This window comes from Pelodiscus sinensis, chromosome 5, assembly GCF_052426305.1.
Source record: "Pelodiscus sinensis isolate ZL-2025 chromosome 5, ASM5242630v1, whole genome shotgun sequence".
Taxonomy (NCBI): Eukaryota; Metazoa; Chordata; order Testudines; family Trionychidae; genus Pelodiscus; species Pelodiscus sinensis.
Window position 1 is genome coordinate 63,943,620 of NC_143056.1, and position 16,051 is coordinate 63,959,670.

General features: G+C 45.7%; 1 protein-coding gene across 7 annotated transcripts in view; it reads right to left on the reverse strand.

The window, feature by feature from the left end:
• Positions 1–1,345: 1,345 nt before the first annotated feature.
• Positions 1,346–16,051, reverse strand: part of LTK (leukocyte receptor tyrosine kinase) — a 154,757-nt gene continuing 140,051 nt past the window's right edge. For 6 of the 7 annotated variants that reach the window (XM_089778486.1, XM_075927151.2, XM_075927150.2 and 3 more), the window contains 5 exons: positions 11,486–11,578; positions 10,304–10,405; positions 8,405–8,539; positions 7,527–7,617; positions 1,346–6,771 (listed from right to left, as the gene is read on the reverse strand). In XM_089778486.1, the coding sequence (XP_089634612.1) occupies positions 6,016–6,771; positions 7,527–7,617; positions 8,405–8,539; positions 10,304–10,405; positions 11,486–11,578 (1,177 nt within the window). In that variant the 3' untranslated portion in view covers positions 1,346–6,015. The remainder of the gene's footprint in view (positions 6,772–7,526; positions 7,618–8,404; positions 8,540–10,303; positions 10,406–11,485; positions 11,579–16,051) is intronic. The other variant, XM_075927149.2, reaches the window with a different exon arrangement.

Consider the following 16,051-nt stretch of genomic DNA (forward strand, 5'->3'; position numbering starts at 1 on the left):
TTTGTATCGACTCTGCAGGGCATTAACACAGCCTGATTTTGTTCTCAGTGTTGCTCTTGACAAATTCTAAGAACCATGTTAGATGTTGGAGTTCTTCCATCATCTCCTGTCTTTAAAAAAGAGTGAATCTCAGTATGGGACTTGAGCTCTGAATGTTAAAGTATTTGTTCTGTTTTCTAACTGGTTACACTGTGTCTGTCATTTTGAATTTACTTCCACAGAAACTGAGATCAGTCTAGAAAATGTTCCATTTCTTGCAATGGGTGGTTTCTTTCGAGGAACAGTGAGGTATGTGAAGAAGGGATCCTGCTGTCTCCCAAGGGAAAGATATCTCTGTCAATGGTTTCCCCTAGTGTATGATTTTTATCAATTTCTGGAAGGAGCATTGGGATACCTCTGATCCAGTTATCTCACTGCCTCTGGAAGGGATAGGGTGGCAATATAAAAAGACCAACCTCAGAGAATCCGGCTGTTTTGGAGTGAGCAATAAGATTGGAAGCGCACCTCAATCACCAGCTCTTTCCCTGATTTTGCTGCTGTTTCGATAGAACCTGGAGACATGATACATACCTTGTTTTTACTGGGTAAGTCCAAGAAATTGGAAAGAGAGCAGTGAGATTCTGCACTATGGGAACCAGTACAGCTTTGTACTTCCTTGGAGACTACTGTAGCTATTGGTCAGCTGTAGCCACTGACCATTGGCAGGTGAGGGCAGCAGTTCAGGATATCCTGGCGACTGTGTCTAGTGGACTAGCTGAGGTTGGCTCAAGATTGTGTCTGTTGCTCCAGTGGATCTTGGAGGTGGGGCTCCTGGTTGTATTTTAAGTTATGTGCTGATAGAATATGTGTGTATGAAGAGGGAGGAAGTCTTGCCCTGCTCATTCCAAGGAGTCCAGGGTCAGATTTTTAAAAAGCATTTAAGCACCTGAAGATGTAGATAGGCACACGGTGGGACTTCCAAAAGCATCCCATTGATCTTAGGCACCAAGACACTTGACAGTCATACTAAGAACTCAGGTATCTCATACAAAAGTCCATTTGAACTAGATCCCTCTGCCTATTAGAGGGAGTCTGGCTATATCCCCAATTTTACACTGAACTTCATGGCTCCTACAGGGATAGGAAAATCTCTGCTTCAGGGTACTAAAACCCAATGATTCACAGCAGGTGAGATGATCTCTCCACACTCAGAGCAGCTGATAATTCCAGCAGGAAACCCATATTAGGTGCCCCGAAAGGAAGAGCAGTGGCCTGTCCTTTGAATCATCTGGCTCCTGCGTTGAGCCCTAATTCTCTTCCATGTATCCAGGTGGGGTTCACTTTAACACAGAGGACACCAAGTAGACACTGTTAGCATCTCTTTATTTTTGTACCGCAAATATAGAAGAATACATTTATCTGGCTTGAAATTGCATAGAAGCAGACTTGGTATCTACTATACACAGTGACCCAAAGGGTAGGTCGGCAAGCAATGTTGCCATAAGCAGAGGTAACAACAAATCAAAAGCAGTTCAGTTAAATATGTCTATGCTGCAATTAAACAGGCTGGCCTGGGTCAGCTGTCTGGCTATGTACGTTTGGGTATCGGACTGGAGTGCAACCACCTTAAGAGGTCCCATTGCTCTGCCTCCAGTCTGAGCATCTATGCTGCAATTTTACAGCCTCCAAGACTGAGCCCCACCTCTGCTGAGACAGGGCTGCCACAGACATTGAATTGCAGTGTAGACCTAAGCGATGGTACTGCCCCTCATAAACATGGGAACTGTTTGTTGGGTTCTTTATGCTGCAAACCATTGCTGGTACACCTGTGGCAGTCAGAGCTGTAATTAACGTAGGTTTACTGAGAAAAATGCTTAGTTTTGAAGCAGTTATACTGATACATCTGCCTTTTTTGGCAGTATAATGTATTGTGTGTGTGTGAGAGAGAGAAGATAAAATGGCAAAAGCTGCATCAGTACAAGGAATGCGTTCCTTTTATAGTGCAGCTATACCAGTAAAACACCTCTAAAGTAGACCTGTCCAAAGATTTGAGAACCAGAGAGAAAGAAACCAACTTTAGGAAAGAGTTGTGATATGGCTGTGGAGGTGATCTTCCATCAATGGAATACCTACTTAGTTTGAAGTGTATTTAATAGTGGGTGTCAGAAGAAGATACAAACTTGCTGGGGAGGGAGCAGAGGAAATCAAGGGAAAAAAGGCTATAAATAGAGCCCTGCAAATCCATAGATACCAGCTTTATATCTGCAGGTATTCACATCCGTGGATATGGATGCAAATATCCATGGCACATTTTTGCGGATACAAATGTTGTATCTAGAACCCTGCAAATTTGCAGATATCTGCTTTATATCCCTGCTCATTTTTGTGAATGCAGATACACAATTTTGTATCTGTGCAGAGCTCTAGATATAAAAGGAGGTGTGAGAGGGAAGCAGTGAAGGCAGAAAGTTAATTCTAAAAAGAAAGACAAATTAAGACTCCCAATTAATTTGGTTTCTCTCTTTCTCTAAATTGTAACATAATCGGACTGTGAAAAGCAACATCAATCAAAGCAAATATGTATAAGATTAGATGCAGGTCCTGATTTCAAGAGAGTCTTAACCCTTCAAGTGTGAAGCCATCTTACTCACCAACCTTGGGGGGGGGGAGCTATAAACTATTGCTTCCAGGCCTCAGCTGCTAGTGTAATGTCTCCTTTGATCCAGACACATGACTCAAAGGTCATCTTTACTTTCCCGATGTCTTCCGCCATCATCTGTCTGCCAGGCAATGGAAAGTTGTCCATTAACTTCAAGCAGGGGTGAATTAGGACTATATACAAATGCGAAGAAGCAGTATTTATATATACACCCATCTATTTAAAAAAAATAATTTGGGGGCTACACTAAATTATTAAAGCACAAAGCTAAATACAAAATTAAAAGACCCATCAAACGGAGCAGGACTTTTTTACAACATTCCCGTGGGTGGTGGATGTGCCAAAGAGGAGTCTGAAATAATCCCAGTGTCCCATTTTCATGTACTTCCTCTGCCAGAACCAAATCCTTTGGAACTTTGCCACCATCAGGCTTGAGCTCCTTCCAGCATAATTAGGCCTTCAGGACTATGTCGTGTGCCATTGGTGTGGTTAGTTTTGTCTACAGTAGTAAGATTTTGGATTGGACATACATCAGCATCATGATGGGAATTATTAGCAGCTGTCTTCTACTTCAAGCCCAGCATACTGTTTGTGGGTAGGATTTTCAAAGGCAGGTAAGTGAGTTGAGCATGTACAACCCATTGAACTTTAATAGGACTGTTGCTCTTCACTCACATGCATTTGAACTGCTTCCTTCCCCATTACTGTTGGTAACTGGTCCATGTGTGCAGCTCCCTGTTCTAGCCTGCTCATGGGAGGCTCCAGTTAGAATCACCTATGCATCCAGAAGAGGTGGGTTCTTTTTCCTGGAAGGACTTGATGATGATACACTAGGTCTCGATCCCCTTCCCAGTTAGGTTTTGTGTTACTATTGGTGGTGCACAGCTGCATGTGCCTTGGTGCACATAAAAATGTACTCTGCGCATAGAAAAGATTAGAGGAAACATTGGTTGTGAGTGAGCTGTGGGAGTGAAAATGTCGCCTGAAATAGGGCGGATTTGAATGCAGGGCAGAGGTATGCAACTGAGCAGAGGCAGAATGGGAACGGGGGCCTCAAGAGTTCATAGATTCAGGCTGGTAGCGAAAGAAGGGTAGCTGCTCCTCACTGGCATATACCAGAAGTGGCTGTGTAGCGAGGCAGAAAACATGCTTAGCCTCTGGAAGGAGGAAGACTTGCTCATTGGTGTGTCTGCTGGTCAGTTAAGGATCTCATTGAGGAGACCCAAGGATAAACACTGTCTGTTACTCCCCACTGGAAGGGTGGGGGCTAGGCTGCCAAACCTCAGAGCTGGGAGGGGAAGGTGGATAAATGATGAGATGTTTTTGGGCCTATAACCAGTACTGTCTTTACCATATTCTCTTTTATTTGGCAGGCTCTAACCTGCCTAATCAGATTAGGAACCTTTTAAGATAACAATTCTTCCTGAACAGGGACCTGCCTCCTTAACAGATAGGGTTGTATTCTTAAGAGATCAAGAAGAAAACATATGCAACTGTCAGCCCTCCCTCAAGAAAAGACAGGTGCATAAGACCAAGCTGTGATTTGGCCTTCCAAGGTGGCTAACGTAGCCAGTCTTGCTTAATGAAGAAGTATTTTAAAATTTTATGGTCAAATAAAACTCCTTGGTGGTTTCCCTTCAAGCTGCACACCTTGTTCAGTCAAGTCTATCTCAGAGGAGTTTCTATATTATGTATTTAAACAAGAGCCCACTGTCTCTGGGCTACTATATATAGATATATATATATAGATATATATATCTAGATATATATATCTAGAGAGAGAGAGAGAGAGAGAGAGAGAGAGAGAGAGAAGCCCAATGTCTGAGACTTTGTAATGCTGAAATTCTGTCTGTTGCCTCTGGGTGGCGCTGTTGCATGAGTCACATCTTTCCTGTCCTGCCATGGTGCTTGGCTGATTTCTGCGCTGCTCAGCTGGGCTGCTGTGGGATAGCCCAAACGGTCACTTGCTCCCCCGTGGTGGCCCGGCAGAGTGGCACAGAAGTCAGCTGAGCGCCACAGCAGGAGGTGAAGGGGGGCAAGGCGGGGCAATGACATGTGGTGTGACAGCGGCTCCAGGCCCCACCCCCAGCCATGAACATCACTGCCTCGCCTCCCACAGTGGTGCTCGGCTGACTTCTGTGCAGCTCAGCCAGGCTGCCGCACAGGAGCAAGTGGCGCAAGCGGCCATTTGGGCTCCGCGCTCTCTGTACACGAGGAGGAGGGGAAGAGAGAGAGAGAGGCAGAAGGTGGCGGAGAGTTGGGGGGGGGGAAGGCAGTAGGAGGGGAGGGAGAGAGAGAGACGGAATGAGAGACCGGAGGCTCAGGAGAGAAAGGGAATTGGAAGTGGACAAGAGACCCGTAAATCTTGTCTACTGTAGAACTAGCCAATAGCCCATCATAAATGGCCCTACATCTTCAGTTTACAGCAATGGGGCCACTATAGTGTAGGCTACTACTGCTGAATTCTGTGTCCTTTTAAAAATAAAGTTAATCCCAAGTAAAGTCCATTGAAAGAAAGAGAAAGTCCAGTTCTCACAATATAGTGTAGTTAGGCCTTGATTAGAACTTTTCCCAAACCTCCAGGGTCAGGAACTGTGAGGTAAGTTAGCCTCTGAGGTAAGAAGCAAGTTCTCTTCAACCAGGCAAAGGGACACAATCAACTCATTACTTAGTTTTAAAATACTTATTTTTTAAATCTTCATGTTTTTAAAAACATCCTCTCCAGGGAGCCTGAAACAATATTTCCCCCTCTTACCACTTCTTTTTTTCTCAGTTGCAGCATTGATTTCAATGCTCCTCTAGTATTACTGCTGATAAAGCAAGTGCAAACATGGCTGTTATTTGGTTACTTCCCTGTCAGTGCACCAGCATCACTGGAATGTGCAAAGCTCTGGGGAACACAATGGCCTTTATAAGTTAACTACTGCTGCCACAGCATGTGATTTTTGGTATGTTAGATCAAAAGAGTGGTTTTGTTGTTTGTCATTTCCAGCCAACTGTAACAATTGGATGGTAGGTTGTTTTTTTTTTTTTTTCACCTGAGCAGACTGTGTGTGACTCCTTTCATGAACCACTGGACTCTGAGTCAGTGCAGCGATGCCATTGTTATTTATATCCTGAAATCAGTGGCACTGGCTCAATTGGAGGGAATATGCCTGATGGCCTTAAGTAGCAAATGCAATATTCCCCATTAGGTTGGGAATCCAGTGTGTCAGAGGATGTGGCAGAACACTTTTGAAATTAGAATATTACCCATCTGAAACATGAATGGAGGAAATAAGTGACCAAAGAAAGAGTTCCAATTTGCCCTTTGAAATACACACACTCCCAGTGTGAGGTCCTGACCTTTGGAAGAACATATCCTGTAACATCTCCTGTTATACAGGCGTAACACTTAAGTCGTCTGACAAGGACAGGCCAGAGTCTCTCTCTCTTGATGTTTTCTCTGGTTTACAAAAAGGCTTCCCATCCCTGTGCAGACTGGTGCTCCTCAGCACCCCTGCTCTCCCCACGGCCAAAGCGGAAGGCCGATCAGTGACATAGTAGAGATCATCGTACGCATAATTCACATTGCCGCAAGGGAAAGTCTGGAGCTTCACCAGTTCTATTCCTCCGATATTCCTGTGAGGACAGTGGCTTCTGCTTGGAGAGGCTGGAGAGGCCCGAGAACTAGGAGAGGAGCTGCAGTTTCCATCAAAACCCGAATCTTCTCGCTCTGTGGTTGCTTTGAGCTTAGCATTGGGACAAGACCGGCAGATATTCTCCATTACCCAGGATCCATAGGTTGGGTTCCAAAGGTCTTTGGTTTTGTGTGGTCTGCCTGATTCCAGTCTCTGGTTTGAGGTCTGTTGGAACCATGACCCGCTGTTGGAATCAGTGAGGCACGGTAGGCTGGGACCTCTGACAGCCCAATTGCCAAGATTCTCCACCAGCAGCTCCTGTGGACATTGTCCAACTTTCTGCCCTGCATGATGGGTTTCTAATGGCATGGGAGCCAGCTGAGGTGTGAGGGATGGGTTCACTAGGAAAGGAACCATCCCACTGGAACTATTTGGGCACATCACAGAGCTCCCCTCATCCTCAGATGCTGGTCCACATTCAATGGGCAGCTCTGTGTTGATCACATCTGGGTCCTGAAACAGAAAGGATTCAGTAATCACATTTTAGACCCTGAGTGGGCCCAGTTGCCTCTTCCACACCGTATCAGAAAAGTGAGATCACATTAGCAGTGTTTAGGGCAAGCTGTGTGTACTGCAGCCATGCATTGTGCAAGCTGCCGCAATACCATTTATGATTTGCCAGGATGTATTTTATCTTAGGGTTTCTTTTTAATAAGGGTTGCCATTTTGTGATGCCTTATTGATATGAATGACTAGACAGTGATCACCAACATCTAATAATTTCTTCTTGTATCTTAAGGTAGGTTTGGATTTAGAACTCCAGCAGCAAAAGGCTAGCAGCTTATCAACCCTTCATGTCCTCTTACCCCCCTCTTTCTTGCCAGGTCAACTGTGGCTTTCAAGGAAGTCTGAAAAACACTTTAGTGAAATATGGACCTTAGAAGGTGTGATGGACTCTGGAAACCTTTCCATCCCAAATCTACAGACTCTTCATTACTGAAAGAGCTGACAGGTGGAAGTATTTTTCCCAGGAAGGGATTTGGGGCATACGATTGGGGGGAAGAGGGGATGAACAGGTGAGATATGAGAGCTGTCCAGAAGCACAAATGAAAAGACGAGCTGAATTACAGGCCAAGCACAAGGGGAACTGGGACTGTAATTGGCCAATCAGAATGATCCATTCTCTCTGTTTTGGGTGGGAATGTTGGTATCATAGGATGGTCTGGATGCCATAAACAAGTAAACACTTAAATCCGAAAGGCTGATACCTGGGTGCAGTACTTGATTCTTTCCAGAATGGTGGAGAAATTGGGCCGGTATTCTGGGCTGTGCTGCCAACATTGTGTCATGATCCGGTAACTTGAGACATAAATAAATATTAGTGCCAATTAAAAATGATGATAAATCAAACCCACAAATCTATATGGCTCCATTTTTTCATATCTGTCTCTAGGCCCAGATCGCAGGTCCAGAAGAACTGCACTCAGAATAGGATCTAAGGGGCAGGACAAAATTGGCCATATGTCACTTTCACATTCTCTGAGCCTGGGGGCTGCAATTAAAACAAACTTGGTACTACTCTAATTTGTGCCCAGCTATCAATAATTCCAATGGAATTTCCAAAGAGCAGCAGTACATGCTCCAGTCATGCTCTCTGGCCATATATCTGATATGCTTCCTGAAGCAGGAGAGTATTCCCCACATCAGGGAAAACTACTGGTAGTTGGTGACACAGAAACTGCAGAACTGGAGCCTATAATTTTAATTGTATGAAGTTTATTGGTGTTGAAAGTTCTGGGTTATCCGCACTAGACACTGAAGTCATGGTTTTATTCACAGAACAGGTATAACATGGAAACAGTGATATAACCTTCCATGCTTTGCCCTGCCTATGTTTTGGAAGGACCTGTTGGCATGAGGTGTGTGTACAGCTAACTCTCCCATTCCCGCTGGAGCCTGGGCCTCTCTGCTGGGACTACCAAAATGGCTAACAATGAATTGTATTCTCAGCTTAAACATCCATTAACCTCTGGGGAAAACCTAGGGTAAATAGTTGTTTTTCTTTTGTGTGTAGAGGGGATGGCAGCCAGCTTGAATGTTTACTAGCCTTTGACGTAGGTCTAAGGGTGAGGGGAGAGATACTCACACAGGCCCTGGGCAGTTCTTTGGTGGATCCATTCTTCCTCCACTAGTGACAAATTCCAGCACCTCCTGGTTGGTTTTGCAAGGATAGGGCATGTAGCCTAATGAGAAGATCTCCCACAGCAGCACACCAAAGGACCTGCCACAGAAACCAGCCAACAATGCCCCTTAGGCTTTGATTCGTACCTTACCGGCTGTAGAGCTTGGTGTAAAAGGCCTTCAGATAACACTTCCTTGGTGCAACATCATAAAGCTCCAGATTAATCAGACAGACAAAAAATAGTGTGGCATTTGGTTTTCTCTATACTTGAAAGATAATTTGGATGAACTGGGGTGTGGGGGGTGATTTTAAATCGGAACAACTCCATGTGTAGACAAGCCCTTAGATGCAATTTGGATTGTCACCCAAACCTAATTTTGTGCAGTTCCAAAATGTCATAACTAATTTTAAAGTGTGGTTTCTCTCTGCACTGCATGGTTCTGGTTGGTTATGGAAGTGGAAATACCAAAGCACTGTTAAGGTGGCATATCTGGCTTGACTGGAAACATAAAAGTATCACACATGGCATGAGATTGCTGTAGACTCGAGATGTTTGTGTAGGTGTACAAACATCTGAGTGTTCATAATACAAGAACAAGGGGCCATTGAATGAAATGGAAAGGCCACAAGTTTAAAATTGATCAGAGCTAACTCTTTTACACGATACATTTAATCTAATACATTTGCTGTCATCATACCAGTATTTCACCAACCCCTAGCTGATGGGAGCTAGAAAGAAATTTCTGGTATAGGCAGGTTATATTTATAATCATTTATTACAATTGAACACCTTCCTTTGAAATGTCTGGTACTGGCCACTGGCTCATCTGCTTTGATACGACAAATAAATCTAGTCCTAATCTTTTCGAGGTCTGCGCATCGCTAATTAAATTCATCATCAGAGAACTGGGTCAGTGTGGCATTGGAAACAATGTGTCAGGGTAGCTTTAGGAGGATGCTGGTCTGATAAGACACAGCCCTTGACAAACGACACCGTATTTCCCTGTACTTTTTCCCAAATGCTGTATTTCTGGAGGGGCTTAGTTAAAATTGAAAAAGTGTATCAAAGGCATTTATATAATTTCCTCAGCAAGTAGCTAGAGTTTCTGCTTAAATCTAGTGTCATTTTTTTATTACAGTGTCTCTGCATTAAAATATGCCAAAGCAAAGGCGTAATCCTGTGTGATTATAGAGATAGCAGCACTTAAGCATGCTTGTCAGCCAGGGATGCTGAGTGACAGATGCTGAGGGATGACAAGTTAGAAGTGTCTGACAGTGATTTTATTGAATCCCAGACTCCTGCTTGTTGGATTTTTAAAACTGCTTTAATATCAGGCATTTAAACAGCCCTTCCTTTCCACACTTTGCTGCCACATACTGCAAGCATGCAGTACTGCAGCCAGCTTTTGCAACCTGGGCATGCACCCCCACTACCTTTAGCATAGTTGTAAGGGCATTACAACACTGACCAAGATGCAGACTCCGGTTCCTTACATCCACAGGCTGCAACCCCTGACAGCGGAAAGCTCTGCTGGAGCCAGGGGTGCAAATTGGCTGTAAGACCTGCTCTGCTAGATGGCCCTGAACCTCCTGAAGCAGCCCACTTGGGAAATATATTTATTAAGCATATTTTCCAGGCAGATTCTGCCAATGGGTCCCTACCAGGTAGAGAGCAGCTGCATCTGCCCTCCGTGATTAACTCAAGTCAAAGGGAAGATTTCTTGATTTCTCCTGGTAAGTCTTTGGGCAACTTTACCATGTTTAAAGTTTTATCTGCAAGATGGCCTCCATTCCCAGTGACTCTCAGACATTTGCGGACTCCCTAACCCAGCCCCTGGTGTGCAGAAGAAAGGTAATGGTCACCAGGTATCAGTCTTGGAGGTGAAGATCCCCTCTAGGAAAGCCTCTGGTGGCATCCACTTGACAGGCAGCATGGCTCTCCCTCCTTTGCGATAGTAGCTTGCCCTGGGAAGATCAAAGTCAAGGAAAATTAAGGGCTTAGAATCAAATTCCACAGTGGCTGAAAGGGGTCAGATGAAGAATGAGTTTTCCCCACTCCATCCCAATTGGGGGGGGGGGGGGGAGAAGAGAATAAACCCGGCCAATTATGTAAGAGAACTGATCAGCAAGTACTTTGTAACCCTCAAGAGCTGATAAAAGAGACTAACATGAATTCTTTAAAGATAATTCCTGGGAAAAACAGGTCTTTGCACAAGTTCAAAAAACTTAGCCTCCTCCATCACTGACCTGGAGGCCAACAGCTGAACTGGGGCCTCCGGAAGAATCCGCTTACTTTTGGACTGCCAGATGAATGTTTAACTTTGTATCCTGTTTTCCCATCACTGAAACACCACTAATAGAGACTGGTTCCTAAATGATTCCCTGGGCTTGGTTTCTCCCTTTTGCCTGCTCTTTGTAGGGTCACCTATACTGGTGCAAACTGAATGGGAAACAGGTCTCAAATGCAAACATTTTGAGTTGGGAAAGTTTTTACACACACTTTGCACAAGTATCTAAAGTGCAAGGCAACAGTGCAAATACCTTGGGTTTTGTCCTTTTTTTTTTTTTAAATTAAGAGCGCCCATTGGCTGCAATTGGTGAATGCATTTGTGCATGCTAGTCTGGACACCACAAACATTAGTGGTGTGTCCCAGGGCCCGGCCAGGAACACACATACACGTAAAGTCCAGATTATCATGTGCAAAAATGTAGGTTCAGTGCTTATCAAACTCTTGTCATTTGAGAACCCCAAAGCTTTTCAAATGGAGGCGTGGACCCCATGTGAAATCTTAGACATTGTCTGCAGATCTCCAGGGGTCTGTGGAACACAGGTTGAAAACCACTGTGTTAACTGATAAACAATTAATAGGAGTAAATACTCTAGTGTAGACAACACCCTTAAAGATCATGGCTGGTTCCACTAGGGCGATTGAAGCGAGGCTGCTATGAGACAGACTTTTCAGCCATATATATGATCCCTCCGCACTCTGGAGATGTCATTTCATTTACTTTTCTCCAAGAAAATGGAACCCTCTCAACTCTTACCTGTAGATATCTCGGGCCATTCCAAAATCACCAATTTTGGCTACTCGCCCTGGCCCAGTGCAGGTCAGCAGGCAGTTCCTTGCAGCTATGTCCCTTAAAAGAGAAATGTAGCGATAAATTGTAATACATTATGAAACGGTTACCAGGATAACTGTACTCTCTACACATCTTGGTCTCTCTGGGTGTTACCCCCACTTCAGGTGGCAGGATTCAAGCTGTCACCTATTTTTTAGGGTAGAAACATGTATTTCTCCCACTCTCAGGCCAGGTGGCAGTCCTCTGTATCAACAGTGATCACCATAGCAGATCTGACCTGGGGAAAAACCTTGCAGTTCCTTAGGGGCACAGCTGCTGGAACTAGGGGTGCTGCTGCATGCCCTGGCTTGAAAAGGTTTCCATTACACAGAGGGTTTATAGTTTGATTCAATAGCTCTCAGCACTCCCACTGTACAAATTGTTCCAGCACCCCAGTCTCAGGACAATCTTCTTAACGTACACGCAACATGCCTTAGATGGCAGCTGACGAGTATTCATCATCAAATTTGGTCTGCCGGTTGGCTCCTTAGCTTCCCTGGTTTGTGACAGGTACTGATGGGGAGTCAATGTGAACTCTAATCCATCTCACCCTCCTCCCCCCGCCCCCGGGTCCTCCTCCTCCTCCCCACACACTTAGGGACAATGACTGTGGTAATTAGTGACCAAGCAGCTTCCTTAAAGTAGCATTTATTTAGATTAAAAGCATATCAGGAAAAAAGTCCTAAAAGCAATAAACCAACTTAAATTGCAAAGCCTGCATTTCCCTAACTCTTACCATCCCCTAGATCTGAACTTTGTTAGACTTTCTCTGCCAAGTAGGGTTGCCAGATGGTTTAACTAAAAATACTGACCCTCCCCCCCAAAAAAAACCTACCAAGGAAAAAGTTCTGTTGAAAAAAAAAAGGAGGGAGTGGGGGGAGAGACCAAAGTTGTTGCGCAAACAAAATAAAAAATAAAACAGCATGATCCCTTTAAGAAAAGCCTTTGAAGCTTTTTGTTGGAAGCCATCTTGTTTTCCTGATCCAGCCAGAAGACAACTTCCCTGCAGAACCAGGTAAGTGGGGGGCTCCCAGGGACTCCAGGGGCCTGAAGGCGGCCCGGAGAAGGGGCTCAGGGGCTAGGTGTGTGTAGGGTTGCTGAGTGCGTGTAGGTTGCCAGGTGTCCAGTATTTTCTGCTCCTGGCAGGGGGCATTTTTAGGTGTCTGGTATTTTCCGAAAATGCCACCATAGAGGTCCTGGATTTCAGTCTCTTTCCTAGCAGCCTAAATTTGGCCTCCAGGACATCTCTCCTACCCTTCCCTAAGGCTTAGAGTAAACATCTGAGTCACCAGAGATGTTGAACACTCCACTGTGAAGATTCTCGGCTGTGGAAAAGAGACAGTTTCTATGACAGCTATGATACTCCTCAGCCTCTTGCATGCAATTCATCTTCTGATGAGCACGTCCTTTGTCACACTAAATGTATTGAGTAAGCGGGAGCACATACCTGTATCCGCCCAGGAGGAGCTGCAGAAAGGAAGTGTAACTCAGGACACCCATCTGAGTTAGAATTCTTCTGCAGCTCCTGCTTTGTGCTGAGCAGGTTGCCAACTGCTGAAAATAATATATTTTTTTTACAGTCTGAAAAATCAGACCACCAAATTTTTTTACTGACACAGTCTTATGCAATATAAAGATGGCTCAAAAGGACAAAAATGAACAATATTCCACGTGCATGTGTACACAATTCTATTCCTATTACAGTCCCCCCCTTGGCCCAAACTATCCCTGCTCCAGACTCTCTTCCTATCCTGGGAAGGGATGTCCAGAAGTCTTTTGCCTGGCTGGGACCAGGGGCCCCTACCAGCCATGGAGGGGGGGAGGGAGGAGGGAGAAGGGAGGCTGCTACACCAAGGCCCACTTTACCCTGCCCTCCCCAAGCTATGGGAAGCCTGGCAGGGGTGTGTGCTACACGCACACCCATCAAAAGTTGCTGCTGTGCTGACACTAGTAATGCTGAAGTAAAGTTCAAAGGCAGAAAAGAGCAGCCCCCTCCAGCCATCAGCAGGAGCCCCCAGCAGGAGAGTTCCCCACTCCACCCCTGTCCTGGAAATTGTAGAATCCCTGGCACTGTCCCTCAGAGCAGATCTTGGCCCGGGGCCAAGGGGAAGGAATTGTCAGCACCACTGCAGAGCTCAATGGTTTTGGAGTTTGTTTGGTTTTTTGACCAGTAGGTGATAGCTAAATGTATTTTACAAACAGCCCCAACTTTAGCTCTTTTACAGATACCGTCCGTGAATTTACTGATGGTTGCCAGCACTGTGCAGGAGGGGGAATAGGCCATGTTGGAGGATTACCAGGACATCATTCACAGCCCTTCACAACTAGCCACTCTACTGCCTAGTATGAGTGGTGTAGGTGGGGCTGGGGCAGCATAGCCCTGCATCTACCCCCTCCCTGCCTCTTTCTGCCTACGTGGGCTTTCAGTCTCCACTCTCCCTTCCAAAGCTGGATAGGCCTGCACAGGCCAGCTGTGCAGGGGTTAGGACTGGGGCTTCCTCCATTCCCCTGCGCAGTACAATGTTGCCCTGTGCATATGTCAGTAAGGAGTCCTGAGCTCTTACTGACCCTTTTCAAATGTTTACATTGAGATGCTACTATTAGACTTTTTATATGTTGTGTTTTGTAATTAATCCCTTTCTAGCTACATTCATCTGAAGTGCTTAAAGCGCTTTGTATTTGATAACTTTTATAATGCCCCTTATTATAGCCAGTGTACAGAGTGGGGAAAACAACACCCAGAGACGTGAAGTGACCTGAGAGAGACCACATGTGGAACCAGTGACAAATGGGCAATAGAACCCCAGTGTCCCAGATCTCTCACCATCCCCCTAACCGCGCACGCATATCCCTGCCTATAACACTAAGCCTGAGGGAAGCAAAACACCAGCCTCACAGTTCATTGCTCAGATTGCTTCTTTTCTCCCTTTCTCTCCAGCCTCTCTTCCCCTTGCCTGGCTGTCTGGCAATGAGGCCTGTTTGCTCTGCTGAAAGAGTGCACGTTTGTACATGTGCTTCGACCTGGGTGTGGCTACTCTGCCCTGCCTGGCTCCTGGCCTACGTGCAAGTTCCACCCTGTTACTGTGTAGCACCCCCCTCCCCCCACCGAGCATGTCTATGCTAGAGCTGGAGGTGTAATTTTTAGTACAGACAGATATACTCATGCTAGCTTTGCTTGAGCTAGCTGCATGCACCATGGGCCAAGCTAGCTACTCTGAGAGCAATCCCATCAGAAACCCTAGGTAGTCAATAGGTAAACTATGGGCCAAATCCAGACCACCAAATGTTTTTGACTGGATGCCAAAATCTTTTTATTTTCTTAAATATATTTTTTTCTCTGGAGTCTGAACCTTGGCTATAACTTGGTCAAGAAATATGGACTTTGACAAAAAATAACTGACAACCCCTGCCCTTGGTACATATTTGGGATAGCTAGTTTTTCCCCACAACGTATGGCACCAAAGCTACACTGCGAGTTGTAGTGTGCTAGCTTGACAGGAGCTAGCACAAGTATGTCCGCCTGAGGTGGAAACTCACCAACTCTAGTGTAGACATATCCTTAGTAAATGAACTACTCAGTGCTCCTGGCCATGGGTCCCCTACTCCTACTGACATGAGCTGGGCACATGATGGGCTTAGAGCTGTGCAGGGGTCAGCTGAGTTCAGCAAGGTGCTGCACCTAGGAATTCCATGAACTGAAACCAGCTCTCCGTTGGAACTGGGAGATGCTGCTCAGCCAACTTGGAATATTTTGACACTATTCACAGCAGTTGTTAGCTCTTCTCTAGCATTTCACCCACAGATTGCAGAGCAGCAAATTTCACAATCTTGGTTTTACAGATGAGGAAATTGGGGCAAAAAGAGGCAAACTGACGTAAAACCATGGCAGCAGGGGCGGCAGCATGGTTTAGCTACTTGTGAATACACTGGCGCTGGACAACAAAGACTAGTGAGGGAGGTTGCACAAGTGGCTCTCCTTTGCCACAGTGGGTCACATGGTGTCACCTATTTGTGGCTGTTCAAGCTCTGGGAAGAAGCAGAATACACCCTTTCTCCCTGTTCAGGACCCTACCGGCTGAATATTGCTGTAACCCCCAGGGAGATTACCTAGATTCCTGGGGTTCTGTCTGCTGCCAGCTCAGGGAGAGGCGCACTGTCGCTGGTAGGGAGGGGGAGCCAAGGCAAACTCAGAGTCAGCCCGGCAACAAATAGGGAATGAGATGCCCCTCCCAGGGAGTTCAGGAAAGGGGAGAAACAATTGTTTTTTATGAGTCAGTCTGAAGCCAGCCAGGGCAAGGGCAGGACTGGCTGTGGGGAGAGCTGGTAAGCCACAGGCCTGCATGCAGGGTCCCCCCTGAGAACTGGCCTCTAGGAACCTGAAAGCAAGATCCCTCAGCTGGGTTTTCCTTCTCCACTGATGATTCCCAGTTCGTAGAGTTTGCTGGGAAACTTCCCCGGCCAGGCTGAGTTAGCCCTCCAGCTCCTTAGGTG